Below are 20,474 nucleotides of genomic sequence, written 5' to 3'. Positions count from 1 at the left end.
AAGATCAGTGGAACTGCCTACCTCACCCACAGCTGACCACAGATGTATGAGTCCAGAGGAAACTTTCAGCTGACCCATAGGCTTGTGAGCAATAATAAATGCTTACCATTTTGTACTACTACATTGTGGGGGTTATTTGTTACACAGCAGTAGCTAACTGATACAAATAAATAAATGAATGGGAGTAAATGTACAATACGGACACAGTAGTTTGGGGGATGGGGAGATGCTAGCCTCCCAGTATTCTCACCTTATACACATCATGGCTTCGCAAAACAGCATCAAACAGCGTATAGAGATCGTTGAGCAAGCCCACCACCTCAATGGGTTCACTGAGGGCTGAGATGGTGGTGAAACCCACAATGTCACTGAAGTATATGGTGACCTGGTCAAAATACTCCAGCTCCACAGTTGCCCCCATTTTCAGAGCTTTGGCCACAGATCTGAAGGGATAGGAGGGTCAGAAGTCACAAGATGGGAGGGCCTCTTTTTTATAGTTTGGAGGTTAGGGAGGGATATTTGGGAGGAAATCCTGGGTTGAGCATCGGGGGATCTGGGACAGGTCCTCTGGTGTGCTGGCTGCCCTGCAGCAAATGCCTGTCCCTTTCTGGACATTTCTTCCTCTGCAGTGAGATGGGGGCACTGTGGCCCCTCCCTGCCCCCAAGGGTGAGAGAGCAGAAATTCAGCACTCACCTGCCCAGCACAGTCCCTCACATGGTGAGGGCTCTATGAAAGTATGTTGGATAAGTAAACATGAGTGAATGAATTGAATGAATTCATGGAACCCAGTTTTACTGAGCACCCACAGTGTTCCCAGTCCTGTGCTCAGAGCCGAGCAGAGAAGCACGCTCGAGCTGTCGGGGCCACTCACCGAGGGAGCATCTGGGAGAGAGCCTTTCTGTCTTCTGTCTCTCCAGCTCCAGCTCCTCGGTCCACTCCTGGACCAAGTCCTCCAGGTGCTGGGAACACTTCTCCAGCATCCGCAGCATAGAGTCAGCAATGCGGCCTTCTTGCCCTGGGTGATGCCTTTGAACTGAAGATGAGAGAAAAATCGCAGTGCACCCCTGAAGGTCAGCACACCTGGCCCCCAGCTGGGGAGTCCAGGGCCACAGGAATGAACCAAACAGAGTCCCTGCCTGGAGAAGCTGCCCTGTTGCGGGGAGCAGACATGTAAGTAGATAGGGCGATAGAAGCACAGTGTGTGAGGAGAAATGGGCTAATTCTGTGTGGGGCGGGCAGGCAAGAAGAGGACTTTGCAAAGCAGCCCATGGCCAGCACAGCGTTGCTGTTAACAAAAACAGCGCTATCGCACTGGTTCTCACTCCAACGCTGCGGAATAGGGATTCTTTGTTCTTAAAGACAGATAGATCAACCGACAGATAGGTGGGTAGGTAGATGGATGGATGGATGGATGGATATTCAGACAGATGGGTAAATTGATGGATGGGTGACTAGGTAGAAAGAATACATGTAGATTATATATATGGGTCTTTGTATGAGGACACTTATGTGTGGTCATAAACTGCACCTTTAACAACAACGTTACAGGAAATCCAGCAGCAGGTTTCCCAGGGAGACTTACTAGAACCTTCTCCAATGTGGTTTGCACCTTCCCAAAGTGCAGTCAGTAGGAGAAGCAAATCAATGATGGTCAAAGCGAAGGGCTCCATTCTTGTCTAAATCTGGCATCTTAAATGTGTGTGTGTGTGTGTGTGTCTGTCTGTCTGTCTGTAGGCATACACATCCAACCTCCATTAATACCACTTCTTTCAGCCAAATATCTGCAAGGTAGGGAGTGGCAGCCGCCCCTGAAGTGCACCTATTTCGTATGGCCCACCAAGAGCAGAGTCACGAGCTTTAAAGGGTGGGTGTGACAGCTGCTGACCTTGAGACACCAGCAAGGACTGAAGCTGACTGCAAGGCCACCTCTGCATGGAGGGTCACCATCTTATAAATGAAAAGACAGAGGATCCGAGAGGTGAATAACTTGCCAAGAAGCACATAATGGTGGAACTGAGTTTCAAACTGAAGTCTTATATATGAATTTTACCATCAGCCACTCACTGAATTATTTTATCATTTGGAATATCTTTTCCATTGTTCCTTTCGATTGCCCGGGAGCACACTCGCAGGATCTGCAAATACCCATCATTCTCTTCTTCCTTTCCAGTGTTCAATTTCTTGTTGTTCAATTTTTTGTCTACCTGCATTGGCTAGTACTCCCAGAACAATGGGAAATGAATATAAACTCAGGTCTTTTGCCTTTAATGTCAGTGTTCTTTCTCCTCCTTATTCTCTCCTTCTCAGAGAACTACAGTTTTGGTAATTAGTTATCTCACTTGACGATCACACCTATCTGGAGAGTGAGGCCAGGATCAGTGTATCTCTCCAGACAGCACAAAGGGGGCTCAAGAGGGCTGCCAGCCTGCCCAAGATCACACGGGGGGGGAGCGGCAGCACAGACGTGAAGCCAGGCATTCTGATCCTCAGCCTCCCCGCAGTGTGGTGCGATTCCCTCCGTCTTCATGCTGATCACAGTGTGTGCCCACCTCAGCCGTCCGCGGAGCCTTAGGCAGGAGACCTTGCCCACAGCCACCTCTCACTCTGGCCAAGTGCTCCTCCCCTGCCCCGCCGGCCACGGCAATCTCTGATCCCCCGGAAAGATTCCAGCCTGGTGCCTTAAGAGCTGGTGGCTCGTCCTCGCTCTGCTGCCCACCCTCACAGTGACCACTCAGAGCTCGCTGCTCCGAGGCAGGTTTCTCTCTGTGAAGTGGGCCCCCAGCACTGGAGCTAAGGTGGGGAGGGGATGCAGGAGGGCTTTGCAAAGGACACCTGTAGGCTTCTCCTCTGTCTGCCTTGCGGCTTCTCACTCCCCCATCACCTGTGCGGAAGCCCTCTCTGGCTGGCTGAACCTCTCTTGGCAACCTTCCACTGTGGCTGGGGCATGGAGGGCAGGCAGGGGAGGCATGAAGCTGTCACCTCGGGCCTGAGGGGCTGGCCCCCGGGCGCCATCAGCCAGCTGGGTCAGCCCACGCACTCCACCGCCACCCTGCAGACTCGCACAGGCTTGCCTCGCCCCTCCCGCTGCCGTCCCCAAGGCAGGCTGGGGCTCCACAGGGCCCCTCACATCTTCCTCTCGCTGACTCAGGAAGTGGCGCTGTCTCCAAGGCCACAAATGGCCTCTCGGCTCAGGTGCCAGGAGCCCGGCGCAGGGTGGGGTTCCTGGCACAGCTGTGCAGACAGACAAAGCTGGGTTTGGACTGCAGCCCCCCCCCTTTCACTGTTATGCTGTCACAGCTACGCTGGGCAGGTCCCCTCACCTTTCCATGCCTTGTTTCTCTCCCGCAACGCCAAGATGATAGCACTGCTTCTTCAGAGGGCTGCTGTGAGCATCAGATGAAGGAAGCACAGCACTGAGCTCAGGGCTTGGCACCCAGAAAGGCACCTGGACAAGCGTCCCTGGAGCCCAGGATCCTGAGAGAGCTCTCCTTAGAGGGTGGACCTCAGGGGTGGTGGTGCTGGCAGTTGCCCCTTATGGCATGGCATTTCCGGGTCCCAGGAACAGCGTGGGGCTCACACTGGGCAAAGTAAGCGGAACGAATGGGCCATTTCTTGCGAGCACCCGCTCCTCCAGGAGCACTCACCTGGGTGTGGATCTGGTCCAGGCTCGGTCTGTCCTCTGGAGCCTCCTCCCAGCACTGCTTCATCCGCTGGATGCACTCGGGTGGCCCCTTGTCAGGGGACAGCAGCGGCCGGAGCAAAGGAGAGCGAGACGCCACCTTCCTGATGATTTCTGCAGCCAACACCGAGGGGGCCGTGGGCCTGAGGTCCCGGGAGGGCTCTCGGGAGAGGGCTGGCTCGGACGCTGAAAGGCAGGGCAAGGTAGGCCTGTAGGGGTGTGGGGTTGGGGCCCTAAGGATGCTCCTCAGCTCCTGTCTCCTGTGTCCAGGCCGTGGCTGGCCCGTAGAAGTGACATTGCTGCTTTCCTGGGTCTGCCCCAGGGTGTGCCCAGGGCACGGGCCTCAGACTGGGAGTCGGGAGAGCTGGGTTTGAATTCTGGATCGGCCACCACTTTCCTATGAGATGGTGGGCAGGACGGGGGCCTTGCCGAGTCTCAGTCTCCCCATCTGTGAAATGGGCTTAATAAACTGCCTTTGCTAGAGGGGTGCCGAGGAGGAGATGACGGACGTTAGGGGCCTGGCACCTTAAATGCTCTACCCGACCCCCAGGCCTGCAGCAGCTGCGGCTGCTCTGCTGTCAGCAGTGCCCACCACCGTGCCTGAAATCTTGACACTGTGGCTCTTTCCTCCAACCCTGCCACCCGGACGCTGGTGCCAACTGCCCACAAGTGTGAACAAGACTGCCTGCTTGTCACCACCACCATCATGATCATCATTATTATTTCCCCAAGTCAGCCCTGCCTGGGTCATCCTGTCCCCACACCAGACCAAGCCAAGGTTAAACAGACCTACTGCTGGCTCTGCCATTTGCCATTACTCTGTGCCTCAGTTTCCCCACCTAACAACTGATGCTATAACCCCTGTCTTGGGAGGCTGTTGGAGAGCCGGGGGAGCTGGAGAGTCTACAATGGACTGGGAAGAGGAGGGGCTGACACCAAGCTCAGGCTCCAGGCCACTGGATCAGAATTGACTTCTAGATTATCCATTTACATTCTCTCTGAGCCTCAGTTTCCTCACCTATAAAGTGGGCATAATAACAGTCCATGCCCCAAAGGCTGTTACGAGGCAGAGCAGGTTAATCTCCTCTGGGTCGGGCTGGGACCCTCCTTGTATGAGTGAGGGAGGTGGGAGCCCCTGGAGCCGGTGAGGACATGCTTCTCTGGATTTCAGTCCCCTCCGCATCCCTTAGTTGGCCTCCTTGTTGGGGACAGTGCGGGAGTCACTGTCCCATTTTACAGACACAGACGCTGAGGTTCCTGGGGGTGAAGTAGGGCACCCACACAGGGAGGTAAAAAGCTAACACAGAGCTGGGCCGGTTCCCCCTGGTGTGTGCAATTTCCTCGGCTCAGAGCTTCCCAGCCTGCGGCGTCAGACCCCCGCCGGCCTCCGAGTGCGGGCCTGGGACGCTGGTCGTGCTCACAAAGCAGTGTGTGCAGATGGAACCAATAACACATCACAGGCACACGTGTAGGACCATTTCTCAAAAGTACGCCGATGGCACCGTAATGAATACTGCACAAATCCACTTCAAAGTGGCGCTGATCTCAGAGCAGATTTTGTCATCGGGTATTTTCTCAGTCAGCGGATATTAAAAGTCAAATAGCAGCATGTGAGGCCCCAACCTTCTTTGACATGCGAGTCAAGTCTGCATATGTGAACGTGCTGAGCCCCTCTGCCCCAGGCCAGGCCCGGCCTCGTGTTCCCCTCGCGGTGTCGGCACCCCAGCCACCACTGACTGATCGCCCGGGCTGACAGCCGCCGGAGGCCTGGCGGGCCTGGGAGGATGCTCCGTGGGTGACTCCAAGACCTCTTAGGGCAAGAGCACTGGATTCGGATCAGGGACTTCCGCCCGCAATGCCACTGCTTCCCCTCTGAGAAGTCCCTTCCTTTCTCTGGGCCTCACTTAACTCAGCTCTGAAAAGGGGGCAATTACCCACCTCCAAGGCTTGTCTGATGGAACAATGCACGTGAAAGTGCTTTGGAAACTGCACAGGGCCCTGCACATGTAGGAGCTGAGAAAGATGTTCGAGTCAGGAGCGAGCCCGGGGCCCCCTCATCAGCGCAGCCCTGACAGCACCCAGGCGGGTGTTTACTCAGCACCGCCGTGTGCCAGGCATCCCTCTAAAGCATTTCCCTGCATCCTCACAGCTGCTTTGGAAGGCAGACCTCATGCTCCCCACTTTACAGAGAGAAAATTGAGGCTTAGAGCCTCAAGGAGATTTACTCAAAGTAGTCAGGGGAGTTGGGATGGAGCTGGGCTTGGGTTGGTGTCCCCCAAATCCTGTGTCCTTAATCCTGTGCTCCCCAAGGCCAGAGAAGGCACATCCCAGGAAGCAGGCCCTGCACTGACAGCTCTATCCAAGGTGGCCAGAAGGTTCCAGGTCTGGGTCCCTGGCTGGAGGGCCTTGCACTGGTAGCATGGCTTGCAGATCCATCTGGTGGGCCCGTCCCTGCCTCAGAGGCAGACATGGGGAGGCAGCTGAGGAGTGTTGAACAAATGGCCGGATAAAGCCCCCTCCTTCCCAACGCTCCACCTCATAAATTTGGGGCCTGGAATGCTCATTATTCAGTGGGCAATGCTGTGCAGAGAAAGGAAGGGGCCGGGCCTCCTGTGAGCTAAAGATTATCCATCGGGTGGGAGGCGACGGAGGGCTCGGCTCTGTCACTGCCCTGCTCTATGGGCTGAGGTGCCAGGGTGTCCGTGGGGACAACTGGAAGAGCAGCCTGGGGTCCAGGGAGCCCCAACGGAGAACACAGAACGGAGGATACATTTCTGGAGTTGGGCCCTGGCACTGGGGCAGAAAAGAGAAAATGTGTACAGGGCAGGTGACAGTGGGGAAGGCGTGAGTGATTATCCTGTGCACCCAGCAGTATGGGGACAGACATGCTCTTGAAGGAGCCCTACCTGAGCAGGTAACCAAGCCTCCAAATATTGAGCATCTGGCACATTTTTTTTAATCCCCATTTTAAAGATGAGAAAACTGAGGCTCAGACAGGGTAAGGGAGTTGTGTAAGGTCACAGGATATGTGTAAGGTCACAGGATATGTGTAAGTGATACAGCCCAGGTAGGACTGAGGTCTGTGTAGACACAAAATTTATGCTGGGCTGGAGGGGACGTGCAGTCAAGGCATGAGCACCAGCAGACATGGCAGTGACATTGGGGAGGATGGAAGGGGCTAGAGTTTTCACCCAGAAACTAATGGCATTAGCCCCTGGAGCTGGTCAGCTGCCATTCTGGCGGAGTCATGGAAGGCTGCCTGGCTTAAGTCAAGGAAACCCGGTTCTCATGGTCATACTTTAAGTTTGTGTCTATGTGGTTATTTTCAGGGTCAGACTTGCTGATGGCCACAGAGCTCCCTGACGAGGAAACTCCAGCCAGGGACAAGCCGAAGGGGGAGAGAGGACCCTGTACCTTCTGCTGGGAGTCCCAAGGAGCAGTAGGGCGGGCCTCACATCAGCGCCTCCTGCAGGATGATGCCAATACTGAAGATGTCCCCTTGGAGGGTGCCCGGCCCGGGGCCTGCAGGCCCCCGCAGCAGCTCAGGAGCCGTCCACAGCAGCTCTGCAATCACAGGGCAGGGCCGCCCGCCATCACCCACTGACCTTCCCGGCTGGGCCAAGCTAGCCCAGGTGCTTCACACCTGTGGCATCCTCACGCCTCCCTGCACACTGGGAGGATGAAGGTGCCTCTCTTCTCCCCATTCACAGGGAAAGAGCCTAAGGCTTTCAGAGAGGAAAAGCGATCAACTCAAGGTCATGGCGCAGAAAGTGCCAGAGAACTGGAGATCTCCCCCGCTTCCCCTGCCTTACCAGCACCAGGAGTAAACAGAGACCTCAGAACCCACTGGCAGCTCCCTGCCCACCCTGAGCTGACCTTCCGGGGCTGGCCAGGGCCAGGGAGCCCACTGAGCATCCAGGAGCGCTCCGTAACCATGGTCAGTGACACAAAGTGGCCGTCCACCACGCAGTTTCTGGACTTGAGGTGGCCATGGGGGAAACGTCTATGGTGCAGATACCTCATGCCCTGGGGTGCACATATGGGGGTCCATTCGGTCTGTGCTGAGTGAGAGGGGCCCTGGGGCTCTCAGAGCTCCCACAGGCCCCAGGAAGCCCTCCTGCTCACCTCCCCCTTGGCCGCGCTGTTTAGGTATTCCTCAGTTAGACACAGTGGGGAGAGCCGAGGTGTGGGGAATCCAGGCCTCTCTGTTTCCTGGCCTTCCCCATTGCTCCCACAGCTCCAGGCCTGGGGAGGGTTCTCCCATGGATCAAATCCAGCAGCAGGGAGGCCTTGAAGGTCCAGTCTAGCGGCAGGGCCTTGTTCCGTAGCAGGTCCTCCAGGCTGCCCCGGGGGCAGTGCTCCAGTACCAGAGCACTGGCCCCAGGGGCCATGAAAAAGCCCAAGCAGGTGGCAACGTTCTCATGCTGAAGCTCCCACATCTGCCAGGACAATGGGCACCTTAGCAGTCCCCGGGGGCCCTTTGAGGATGGGTGGATGTATGGATGGTGGATGGTGGGTGAATGGAGGGATGGTGGTGGGTAAATGGATGGGTGGATGGATAGTGGATGGATGGTGGACAGTAGGTGGATGGATGGGTGAATGAGTGGGTGTATGGATGGATGGGTATGGATGAATAGATGGATGGTGGATGGCAAATGATGGATGGATAAGTGTGGATGGATGGATGGTGGATGGTGGTGGGTGGATGGATGGATGGTGGATGGTGGGTTAATGAATGGGTGGACAGTGGATAGATGGATGGAAGAATAGTGGATAGATGGATAGATGGTGGATGGTGAATGGGTGGATGGATGGGTGGATAGGTGGGTGGATAGATGGATGGTGGATGGTGGTTGTGTAGATGATGGATGGATGAGTGTGGAGGGATGGATGGATGGATGGATAGTGGATGGTGGGTTGATGGATGGGTGGATAGGTGGGTAGTAGGTGGATGGATGGATGATGAGTGGATGTGTGGATGAATGAGAGCATGAAAGAATGAGTGAACAAGTGAGTGAAAGCACTGCGAATGAATAAGTGAATGAACTGCAGCCAACTCCACAAATTAGATATGTATGCCTGTTTCCCAACCTAAGTGATAGCATGGACTTGAAAACTGTATGCATTCTCTCTCTCAAGACTACGGGATTGAGGAGGATGAAGGAGGAGCAGAAGGGATCAGGCATAAGCAGAAAGCAATCTCTCTGATAGCTGCCCAGTGAGTTAGAAAACTTGGATCCAACCAGGGACACCAGCATTTGCCCAAGCAGGAAAGACAGAAGCCTTTCCTGGCATAGCCCTCCTCACAAAAACAGTTCAGGGGTCAAGTAAGTGGGGGAAACCTATATACTCTCCCCACTCAGAGATTCACAAGCACGTTAGCATATGTGGTGATTTAGGAATGGCCTCCATTCCTCTCTTCCCTGAACTCCAGGCAAACACTAATCTACTTCTTGTCTCTGTGGATTTGCCTATTCTGGACAGTTCTTACGAATGGAGTCGTATTATACAATATGTGGTCCTTTATGTCTGCCTTCTTAGAGTAATGCTTTCCAGTTCATCCTTAGGGTAGCATGTGTCAGTACTTCATTCCTTTTCATGGCTGCATAATATTCCACTGCATGGTAGACCACATTTTGCTCATTATCATCAGCTTGTAATCTTAACTATGGCCCTGAGTGGCATCGCCAAGGTCTAGGAAGATATGGATACATTCGCTTTTTCCCTAGTAAAAGAAATAGCCCTTGATAATAAGGCAGCCGATTTTATCCCCAGCCGCCAGGACAGAAGGGAGCCATTGCCCAAGCCACACTGTACTTCCTCTCATCTTTTCTCTCTCTTCCCCTCTTGGGTCCCTGACCAGGGCTGCAATAGCAGCCAGTAAAGGGCCACCACTTGTTTTGGATGTGGCCCAGGTTCCTCCCATGGTCCCTTTCTCCAGAAAACCCCGGAAAATGGATCCACCCAGGAAGCCTAGGGGTCTCCTTGCTGGAGGCTGAGGACCCCTCATCACATGGAGTTGGGAGCCTGGAGCCCCCGCCTCTGCTGAGGCCCTGGGTGGCTGTGCCGTGTAGGCCATGAGCCACGGACCACCCCCTCCACGCCCTGGATATTGGGGAAGGCCTCAGAGGAAGACCCACCAGGACTGGGTGGAAACAGAACCAAGGCCTGTGCCCCATCTGCGCTGCCGGGCGGGCTTCTCAGCAAAACGCCCCTTTCTCTCCGGAGTGGGAAGCGCTGTTCCTCATTTGGCCACCAGGGGGAGCCGATCCGCACAACCGGGGAGCAGCGCGCCCGGCGGGGGAGCCCGCGCCTCTGTGCTCGCGTGTGCTGCGCTGTCCTAAGCCTCACCTGCATCAGCCATCCCATCTCACCGCCCTACGAAGCGGGGGTTTGATCGGCCTCACGTCATTGCTGAAGCACCTATAGCACAGAAAGGTCACACAGCGGGCGGCGGGGGCCGGCAGCGGGACTCTGGCAATCTGACTCCAGAGAATGTGCCCCTCGCCACCCTGCCTCCTGACTCCCTCCTGCCAGCCCCTGGGCCGGAACGCAGTCCCCTGCAGCAGGGGTGGAGTCTGATGGCCCCTGTCCGCTGCTGCTACGCTCCAGCCACGCAGAGCTGGGCTGTTCCCGGTGCCCCTAGTGCCCTTAGCATGCTAGCTCCACTGCCCTGCCTCGAATGCCTTTCCCCCTCGGCTCCGTGCCGCCAACAGCTTCTCACTGTCAGGCCCTGCCCTCGTGTCACCTCCTCTGTGAAGCCCTTCCCACCCTCAAACAGATCGCCTCCCCCAGGCTCTGGGCTCCTCTGTTTCCTGCACACACACCTGTCTCCCCACCAGACGCGGGCTCCTCAGGGCTGAGGCCCAGCCGGTTCCTCTCCATGTCCCCAGAGCCCAGCCAAAGTCAGGCACACTGCGCCGTGGTAGGAAACACATTGCACCCTGGAATACGCACAAACCGAGCATGCAAAGCCGGAGGACACTGAGAGGAAGTTTCGTAGAACGGCACTTACCCTTGCTGCCTGCAAAGCACTCTCGTGCTTACTACTTTTATCCACTCTATTTGAATGGATTCCACTCAATTCTATTCTCTCTGTTTTTTTATTCCACTCTCATTCTTTCTTCATAATGCTAGTCTTGAGTTACCAAATTGATTTTTTGACCTAGATGGGCCACAACCCATGGTTTGAAAGAAACATCTAGATTATTAACTCTAAGACCTTTTCTGCCCTCCACGTGCCACCTCTCCCCTCCCCCACCTCACCCCCTTTCCCTGCCTAACTACTTCCTTAAGGACTGGTCAGTGTCACCTCCTCCAAGAAGCCTCCTCAGATCCCCCAGGGCCCAGCCTATGCCTCCTCTGCCTTTGCAGGCCTCTGCTCCCTGGGGTGGCCTGACCTCTCTGTCACAGCCACCTGCTTACACACCTGTCTCCGCCTCACATAGTCATCCCCTGGAGACCAGCCACTGTGTCTGCCCTGGTCACTGTGCCAACCCAGCACCCAGCACAAGAGGGCTTGATAAACGCAGGAAGCAATCAATCAATGAATCCATGAAGGTCATGACTTTAACTCCACAAAACTAAGAATGGCTCTAACTCCCCTCCCGGGGTCAAGTACATCCTCATTCCCTTCATTTTACCAAGCAACAAGCAAGAATGCCCTTTGCTCCTACTCCACAACCAACACTTGAATCAGACCTTGAAACCCAGCTGCACTGCTGGCCAGGTGTGACTTGGGCTGGTTTCTTACCCCCTCCTAGCTGAAAAATGGAGACTTCAGCAGGCCTAGCTCACGGGACTGTTGTGAGGCTAAAGGCAGGGCCGTTGTGAGTGCTCAGCCCAGCGTCTGATGCAGAAGGAGCGCCCACAGTGGCCACACGCAGTTGGGGCTGCTCACAGGAGGAAGACGCCTGCGTGTACTTACTTTTCAGGTCGTCCACGGTGCAGAGCTGCTTCGGGACCTCCTCGGGCCCCTGCTCCCCAGGTCCCAAAGAGGTTACCAGCCCCACAGGCAGCCCGTGTGTCCTGAAAGCTGTGGCCAGCTGCTGGGCTGTGGCCACCCAGGTGTCCTGGTGGGAGGACACAATGGCCGAGCGAGCCCAGCCAAAGTGTCTCATGATGGACAGCAGCACGTGGACAGCGGAAGGCAAGGTGGGTGCCAGTTCACCTCCTCCCTCCGGAACTCCACACGCCCAGGAGAAGAGGGTCTTGCCCCAGCTTTGGGCCAGCAGGGCTGCCGCTGGGCAGTAGCCAGGATTGACAGGGCCCACAAAAGCAACTACGGTGTTCTTGTGGGCCAGGAATGTGGCCAGGGCGTGAGGGGTGTCACAGCCTGTGGGGAGGACCGCGGAAGCCAGCCGTGAGCCCAGCAACAGTGAGGAGTACCCCTTGGTTCGGTCCACAGCCAGCTGGGCAGCCAAGCTGGGAAGGGCCCGGGCAAAGATGGCGTCACAGTCCCAGGGACCCAGCACCCCCAGGGTGAAGGTCCCTGCCCCCCAGGCCAGGTGGGGGACAGAGCCAGCCCCCAGGAGGGCACCCCAAAGCACCACAGAGAGAAGTGGCAGGGAAGGGGCTTTCCTTGGATGACTGAGAGTGGACCCCCACGGGCCCTGGCAGAGCAGGTAGGTCTTCCTGTACGGCGGCATCCAGTCCCAACCTTCAGGGTATAAGCCCCCCTGCAGCCCTGGGAAAGGGGGGATAAGGACATGGTTTGCTTTCTAGCATTTTCCACCTGCACTTCCTGTGTGATTGTGAGGCAGACAACCCTCCCAGAACCTCAGTCTCCTCACTGTAAGATGAGGGACTGGGACCCATGATCTCTAAAGGCCCCAGCTCTGGAGGCCTAGCATCCTCCCGGGACTGGCTCACAGCCTCGTGAGGCCCCAGCCAAGTCCTGGGCCCGAGTTTACTCTCTTGGTGTGTGGGCTGTGGAGACAGAGCTGGCTCCCTGTTTCTGTCCCTGTGACCCTGGACCAATGTCTGACGCTTTCTGAGCCTCATTTGCCTGCTCTGTAAAATGTGGACTTACTTTATGGAGTTATTGTGATGATCAGATGACATCATGTGAAGCATTTAGCACAGTCCCTGGTACTTGGGTGTTCAATAAATCTGACCTCTTAGAACCTATTACCATGATTTTTTCCTTTACTCATCCTCCAACGTGGGCGCAGTTCCCCTGGTGCCCTCTGAGCCTCCCCTGCTCTGCCCCCCAAGCCCAGCACCACACCACAGTGCTTGACTCTACTGGACTCAGCGGGCCCCGGTAGCTGATGCACACAGCAGCTACGGGGTGTCACCCAGTGTGGTGCTCGTGGGGACTGTGACTGGAGGGTTTACAGTGCACGTGCATGTCCCCTCTCTGACTTCCCTCACAGAGCTGTTCAGACAGAGCCGTCTTTCCATGCCCATTGTACAGATGAGGAGACTAAGGGAAGCTGACGTGGAGTTAGCAGAAAGATAGGGTTTGACTCAAGTCAGTTCAGCTCGTCCCCACCCCACCCATGGCCTCCCTGCCCAGCTCACCTGGACTGCGCGTTCCCCACCTCGTCCCATCCTTCACGCCCCTCCTGACGCCCTGGGACTCCTGCTTGGCCTCTGCTGCCTCCCTGCCGCTGCCCACTCTCCACCCACAGGGTCAGCCAGCCTTCTCCCCACATCACTTATGCAGCCAGCGGTCTGCCACCACGGCTGCCCCAGGAAGGAAAAGATCCAATCTCACCCTTAAGGAACTGCCAGGCTAGTAGAGGCAGGTCCCAGACAAGGGCAGAGCTGCCCGCAAGTGTGAGCATAGGCGGAAGGATGGCGGGGGCAGGGGTGGGGGTGACCTGTGAACTGTGGGCTGAGGAGGGGCTCACAGAGGGCTTCCCGGAGGAGGAATCCTACACTAGGACATGTAGGTCAGGAGTGTAAGACGTGACTGCCACACGCCAGCAGCGCCGGTGTGTGTAGAGTAGCTCCTTGCAAATTATGGTCGGTGCAGGGGAACAGAAGGGCCTTAGAACCACAGAGAAGAAGCCACACTATTTTATCACTCACTAGCCCCTAGCCTTGGGCAAGATGCTTAACTTCTGAGCCTCAGTTTCCTCATCTGTAAAATGGAGATGAGAATAACTCCCTGCTGGAGCTGTGAAAACTAAAATGTGTAGAGTCTCCACAGTGGGGTTGAGTAGGTAGGTACTTACTAAATGGAATTATTCTCATTGTCATCGTCATCACCACCTTTAGATATTTGAGGGGAGGCAGGTGTAGTGCCATGTAAAGAGAGTGGGACAGGGATGTGGGAGGCCTGGACTCTGGCCTCCGTCTTGCCCCTGCCCCACTCTAGGCCTCAGCGCCCGATCTGCCAAGCAGCCAGGGTGCAGGGCTGGCCATCCCTGGCCCTGCTGGCCCGCAGGGCTTTGGTTCTCCCAGCTCAAGGCTCTTCTGTCGGCCTCTGGGCCTCTCCTTTCTGTGATGCTCACAGTGGTCTCCCAAAAGCCGGGGTGAGTTCCACCCACCCCTCCAGATGAATCCGTCAGAGCAGCTGGGCGGGTTCTGGACTCAAAGACGGTTGATCATTTTCAGTTGGGAATATAATCATGCACTTCTGATAATGATGACAGCCACCTCTCCCCTCAGTTTGTACTTTCCAAAGCACCTGTAATCCACTTCTTTGCCTGGTCCTCCCAGAGGCTCTGAGAAGAGGCTTGTTTCCTTTTCTTTTTTCAGAGAAGGAAGTTGTGACTCTCAACAGGACAGCAACTTGTCCATGGTCTCACCAAGTTAGGGCTGAACTGGGGCTGGAGCTTGGCTCCCTGCCACCTAGCCAAAGGAAAATAACACCTCTTTTTATTGACACCTGGAACATCAGAGCTGAAGGCTCTTTGGAGACAGAAACATCTGAACCAGTTCCTCTGTGTACAGATGGGGTCACAGAGGCCCAGAGAGGCATGTGGCCTCTCTTGGTCCAGCAAAGCAGCAGCAGGCTCCCCTGGCCCGAGGCCCTGCTGGCCCTGCTAGGTGCCCCAAGAATTCTACAGCTGACGGCCTGCAGGGCTCACAGAGTGCCCAGGCCCTCAACAGACCACTCTTGGGCCAAGGCAGGAGCCAGCTTTCAGCCCCACCTCTGCCACAGCTTTGTGGGACCAAGTCCATACCCCTTCCAGTGCCTCAGTTTCCCCAGCTGTACAGAGACAGCTTGGTTTAAATGTTTAGATCTCCAAAGATCCTTCAGCTCTGATGTTCTATGTGTCAATAAAAATCAGGAGACAGGTGATTTTTGTCTCTGAAGCTGGTCATGTCCCTCTTCCAACCCTTCCATCAAGTGTGCAAGAGCTTCCAGTGCCTCCACCTCTGGACACAACAGTGTGACCCTCCTAGAGGGGACCATTGGTATTTTCAGACTCAGGGAGATGGGTGCCAAGGATTAGCCACAGCTTGCTTGGCTCATGGAACCAAGCTCATGCAGTTAGTCAACTCTGCAGGACCATAATCCAAAACGTTAAAATGCCTTTAGCTGAATTAATAGATGAATATCCAAAATTAGGAAGGTGAATGACAAAAATAGGAGCCCAGGGAGGGACGGGGGGTTCCTGTCAGAGTCAGGGCTCCTCTGGCCCCTGAAGCCAAGGGTCGCCTTCCTGACCCCAGCCTGGTTCTTCTTGCCTTCCTTCAGAGCCAGCTCCCAGACCCACCTGCCATGCTGCACCATCGGAGTCACTCACCGCCTCTTTGTGGCTCCAAGTCTACTGTGCCGAGGTCTTCAGGTGTCAGGCTCTCAGAGCCAGCTCCGGCCTGGGGGAGAGAGTCCCAGTCCCCCCACAGCCTGCACCATCGCCACTCCTGCTTTCTAACTCCTGCCTGGGGAGTGCCTCATGCATGGCTCATTCCCTCCCTGTCCCCCTCAGGGGCCCGAACAAGCCACTTGGAAAATTAGATCTGTTCAGACCCTAGTGCTCTGGGGAGCCGCATGCAGAGAGGAAGGAGAGAATGAGGGAGAGAGGGGCGGTTAGAGGAGGGAGGGAGAAAGGGAGAGGATGTCTTCAGCACTGCGGACAGCGCCAGGCCCGGCTGGGGCTCCGGGGAGGAAGGAAGGATGGGCAAACACTGAAGAAACCAGCACTACTGGGCACTCACTATGTGCCGATCCCTGTGCTGGGTGCTATCCATGCAACCCCCTGAGACAGGTGTTCTCATCATTCTCACCTTCTAGATAAAGCAAACATGGCCCAGAGTGGTTGGGTAATTTGACCAAGGGCAGAGAGCTAGTCAGCGGCAGGGCTGACTGTAGGTCGGGGCTTCTGCTCATCTCGCCACAGTGAGTCCTTGGGAATCAGAATGGAGGTTTTCTGTCTTCCCTTTTGGAGTGGACGCTTATGTGGAGATGGAGACCTCGGTCCAGTGGACATTCAGCCCTCCCTCCTCCACTTGCTCTCTCCTAGGTGAAGGGGTGAGCCAGGGCCACCTCCCTTCCTCCCCTCCTCCCCCCGCCTCCCACCCCTGACTCCTGTCATCTCCCTCCCACTCCCCTCCATGTTTCGGCACGTTCTAGACACTTGAGCTACATCAATAAACAAAATACCAGACAGTTCTGCCCCTCACAGAGCTTACTTCCTAGCAGGTGTAGGAAGGGGTGTGCAAGTCAACGAATAAACGTGAGCAGTAAGTAGATTTATTTTTAGTGTTAGAAAGTGATAGGTACTATAAAAAACGAAAAGTAGAGTAATGATGCCATATTATAATTCAGTATAGGTGTTTTCTATGTTGCTATGCAATCTTTATAATTGTCATTTAAATGGTCAAGGAACACGTCGCGTGGATGTGTCATAAGTCAGTACAGGCGTCCCTGGGTATCCAGGGGGGATTGGTTCCAGGACCCCACACGGATACCAAAATCCACAGATGCTCAAGTCCCTGATATAAAATGGTGTAGTGTTTGCATATAACTTACACATATCCTCCCATATACTTGAAATTATTTCTAGATTATTTATACCTAATACAATGTCATTTCATCTAAATAGTTTTTATGCTGTATTGTTTAGGGAATAATGACAAGATAAAAGGTCTACACATGTTCAGATTTTTTTTTTTTTCGAATATTTTCAATCCACCATCAGTTGAATCCTCAGGTGAGGAAGCTGCAGATACAGAGTTGACGATAATTACCTTTGGTTCAGTATTTTTATTTAGCCCTAATCATGTTCCGGAAGGATTTTAGGGCCCCTGTTGATGTACGAGGCATGTACCTGTTTGTTCTCAGATCCATTCGCTGACCTCCCAGACTGAGTGGGCTCCCAGGGGGAGAGGGCACCTCTGTACCGCAGGGAGCTGACCCTGAAAACTTCCCAGCATCCCCTGCTTCTGGCTGGATTCAGCCAATAGGCAACATTAGCAGGAGATTGGAGGACAGGAGAAAGGGAGAAGCCAGGGAATTTCTCCCCGTCTCTGCTTGGACAGTGTCCCCTCTCTGGTTCTGGCTGTGACCCCTCTCTGGTTCTGACCGCTTCAGACGTCCCTCCCAATGTGGCCCTAGGCTGGTACCACCTCCCTTCCTTTGTCCCTCCACCCTTGGGGTGGTAGAGACTTCCTGCTGTTGCTGATCTTTGAACTGCTACATATCCCAAGGCCTTTGTAATCACTTCTTTATTCTGATTTCCCACTGTTGGATTACTGGCGTGGGCTCTGTTTTCTAGGCATACCCTGACTGATGCACTAAATACCTGAATTGTTTGCAACTTCTCACTGTTATGAAAATTCTTTAAAGAATATCATGCTTTTGTCATCTTTTGAATTTTTCCCTTATGATAAACCCTCAGGAATAGCCAAATTATGTCCAAAAGTATGAACATTTTTAAGGTTCTTGTCCTATATTGCTTCATATTACAAGTCCCCCAAAATGTATTAATGTCAAGATAGTTTTTAGATAATTGGAGACATTCGAATAATACAGACTGGGCATTAGCTGATACAATGTTATGCTTAAGTGTGTCAGGTATGAGAAGGGCAATGTGGTTATGGCCATTTTTTTAAACATGCACAGTGAGGTGTGTAGGTAGGGGTGAATGACATGATGTCTGAGGCTTATTTTGAAATTATTATACAAAAAGGGGAGGGACAAATAAAGTATGAAAAAAATCTAAATTTTTGAATTTAGATTGGAAGTACTTGGGTTCATTATACTATTATTTCTATTTTTTGTGCATACTTGAAAACTTTCACATTTAAAAAAGTAACATTAATACTAATTAACAATGTAGGTGTATTTCACCATATCCTCATCAGCATTCAGCGCTCCAAGTGGGTACAAAAGAAACAGTTACTGTAACATGTGACCGCTACAGTCCCCATCTCCATGGCTGATGGGTAATCTCAACTGGCCGTCAGAGCTGCCTTCGCCCACCATTCATCCTATGTTTTCCTCTCCTCTTAAAGCACTTCAGGTGGGTAGAATCTACCTGGTGAGATGATCCACACCTTCCTTCCTGAATGATCTGAGTCCTCCGTGTCTGGTCTTTATTGCGTTTCCCCATTTACCACCGACCAGGACCATTGGGCAAGGGAGTACTAAGGGGTTCTCCAGTCAACATACCAGGGAGGTCACAGTCCTCCCTGCCCCCATAGTGAGGCAACAACCACATTTCCCTGTGATAATAGGGATCCATCACTTGGGATTTATATGGTGATTTCCTTCTCTGTCTGCTGGTTCAGGGTGCTGAGGAGCCCCACGTGGCTAAGGGGTAGTTTTAGTTTCCAATTCATCAGAAGAATGACTGCAATCTCTGGAGGAACTGTGCCTCCCCTGGGAACTAGGTGTTCCAAACCACTGAGTCCGAGATCAGGGGCACAGGCAGTAAACATTCTGCTAGGGAGTTTGTGGGACGACAGTGAGCGAGGCCACTCCTACCTTTACGCTTGGTTCCCAGACTACGCATTCTGACTGGCCACATACTGCATCCTGTACTCACAGCTCAGTCTATAAGTGAGCCATTCTGTAATAGAACATTCCACACTTTTATCGAGCCAGATGCTTCTGAGTGATGGGAGATGAGGCAAAATCAGTGAGCCCAGTGCTTCAGTTCCTTTGCCGTAACATGCTCCCCCGGTCAGTGGCCATGTTCCGTAGGACGCCACAGTAACATACAGCACACTCATCTAAGACTGCGAGCGGTGGTTCTGGCAAGAGCACTGAGGGCAAGAAAAGCAAATCCATGCACAGTTATATTCCCATCTCTGTGAGTAGGAAAAATGTGTTGCCTCCTCTATGCCCACAAACTGGCACCACCGCTTTCCTGGGGGCTCAGCAGTGGCCTCTGCTGCCGGTGGGTTGGACACTCAGCTGTGGCAGAGGTCAGATGAGCCTCGGTGAGTGGAAGTCCATGGGGTGGAGCCAGGCAGAGCCTGCGTGCTGACTCCATGGCCATTCTGGCCCACTGGGCAAGCCCTGGGGGTGCTGAGGGAAGGAGCTGACTGACAGCCACCGGCCATCTTGTCTGTCTAGGTGTAGAGGGCTCTGTCGTAGATGCTCTCTGGCGGGGCATCCATGTGGCGACATAGATCTTCACACCCTGTGACTATTCTGAGAAGTCCATCTACACACCTCATTGACACAAATTTCCGATTTTGTTTATATCAAGACCTTGGCTGGCCAGACAGCCCATTATCAACTGCCCACGAGTCAAAGTAAATAAGAACCACAGGCAATCTCTCCCCAGCCCAAGATGGACAACCAGATGTACCCCCTGACATCCTGCCTCAGGAATACTTCCCTTCACCGTCTGGATGTCAGGACCAGCCGGGACTTGAGGGGTAGTGTGGCTGCCATCCATTTCTGGCTGGTGCCAGCATACCATGGTATCCATCCATGAACCAGATCCACAATTTTTCCTCCTCTACTAACCGGTGGTAAGAAACTCCCCATGAGACCATGGGTATGGGTCAAGGGACAAGTGGCAAAAAGTAGGGGTAGGTACCATGGCAGCCTGAGCCACCTGCCTGGTCTCATGTTTGCCACTTCCATTTCGTTAAGAAATGCTTCTGTGCACGGCCAATCTTCTGATTCAGGGGATCAATAACACCCAGTTTAATCATCGATTCTGGTAGAACAGTCACTTAGGATTCAAAATCATTTGGTCCCTACCAGGACTAGGAGCAAGTCAGAAGCTGCTTTTCAAATGGATAAAAGTTGTCCACAAAAAATAATATGGATTTGTTCCAGAACCCTAGGGGTCTGCATTGTGATTCTCCTATTGAACTTGTAAGAGGCTCCATGCAGCTCTGCCTGCCACAGACACCCCGGGTCTGCTGGATCACAGGCTCAGTGGGAGGGTGACTTGCATGAATAGGCTGCACAGCCCTTTCTTGCTCTGGGCTCTGCTGAAAACTGGCAGCTTTGTGGGGTACCTGATCAATGTGTCAGAGCAACACTCCCAAATGTGGTATATATCACCTCCAACATCCAAACGCATCACCAAGCAGTCTGTTCCTTTCTGTGTGATGGGTGGTACAATGTGCCACAACCTGTCTCTCCCATTAGAAAGGACATGTCAACATGGCCCTTGGAACTTCACCAATGTGACAGCCCTCTGACTTTTTGCAAGGTATTAACGTATCTCCCTCTCTCGGGTACGCATCACTGAGACATTTAGAATGCTGGCTACGTCCTAAACACCAGTTCCAATTAGCAAAATGACATCAACATAATGAACCAGCATGATGTTCTGTGGGTTATCAAGCTGATTCAAGGTCCCTTTGAGCTCTATTACAGCAGAGAACTAGAGAGGTAACCTAGCTCTGGGGACAAAACAGTAAATA

The 20,474-nt window shown here is 53.8% G+C and overlaps 1 protein-coding gene across 1 annotated transcript in view; it reads right to left on the bottom strand.

Annotated features, from left to right (window-relative positions):
* Window positions 1-19,084, bottom strand: part of LOC123642009 (guanylate cyclase D-like) — a 29,070-nt gene extending 9,986 nt beyond the window's left edge. Inside the window, 12 exon segments of the mRNA XM_045556939.1 lie at window positions 251-443; window positions 873-894; window positions 897-1,004; window positions 1,007-1,034; window positions 3,646-3,794; window positions 7,095-7,244; window positions 7,557-7,625; window positions 7,628-7,710; window positions 7,947-8,119; window positions 10,055-10,103; window positions 11,478-12,366; window positions 18,937-19,084. Of these exon segments, the coding sequence (XP_045412895.1) occupies window positions 251-443; window positions 873-894; window positions 897-1,004; window positions 1,007-1,034; window positions 3,646-3,794; window positions 7,095-7,244; window positions 7,557-7,625; window positions 7,628-7,710; window positions 7,947-8,119; window positions 10,055-10,103; window positions 11,478-12,366; window positions 18,937-19,084 (2,061 nt within the window).
* Between the last annotated feature and the right edge of the window lie 1,390 nt (window positions 19,085-20,474).

The sequence above is a fragment of the Lemur catta genome, chromosome 7 (genome assembly GCF_020740605.2).
Source record: "Lemur catta isolate mLemCat1 chromosome 7, mLemCat1.pri, whole genome shotgun sequence".
Taxonomy (NCBI): domain Eukaryota; kingdom Metazoa; phylum Chordata; class Mammalia; order Primates; family Lemuridae; genus Lemur; species Lemur catta.
Note: the sequence above shows the minus strand (reverse complement) of the source record. Positions and strands in the feature narration are given on the sequence as shown.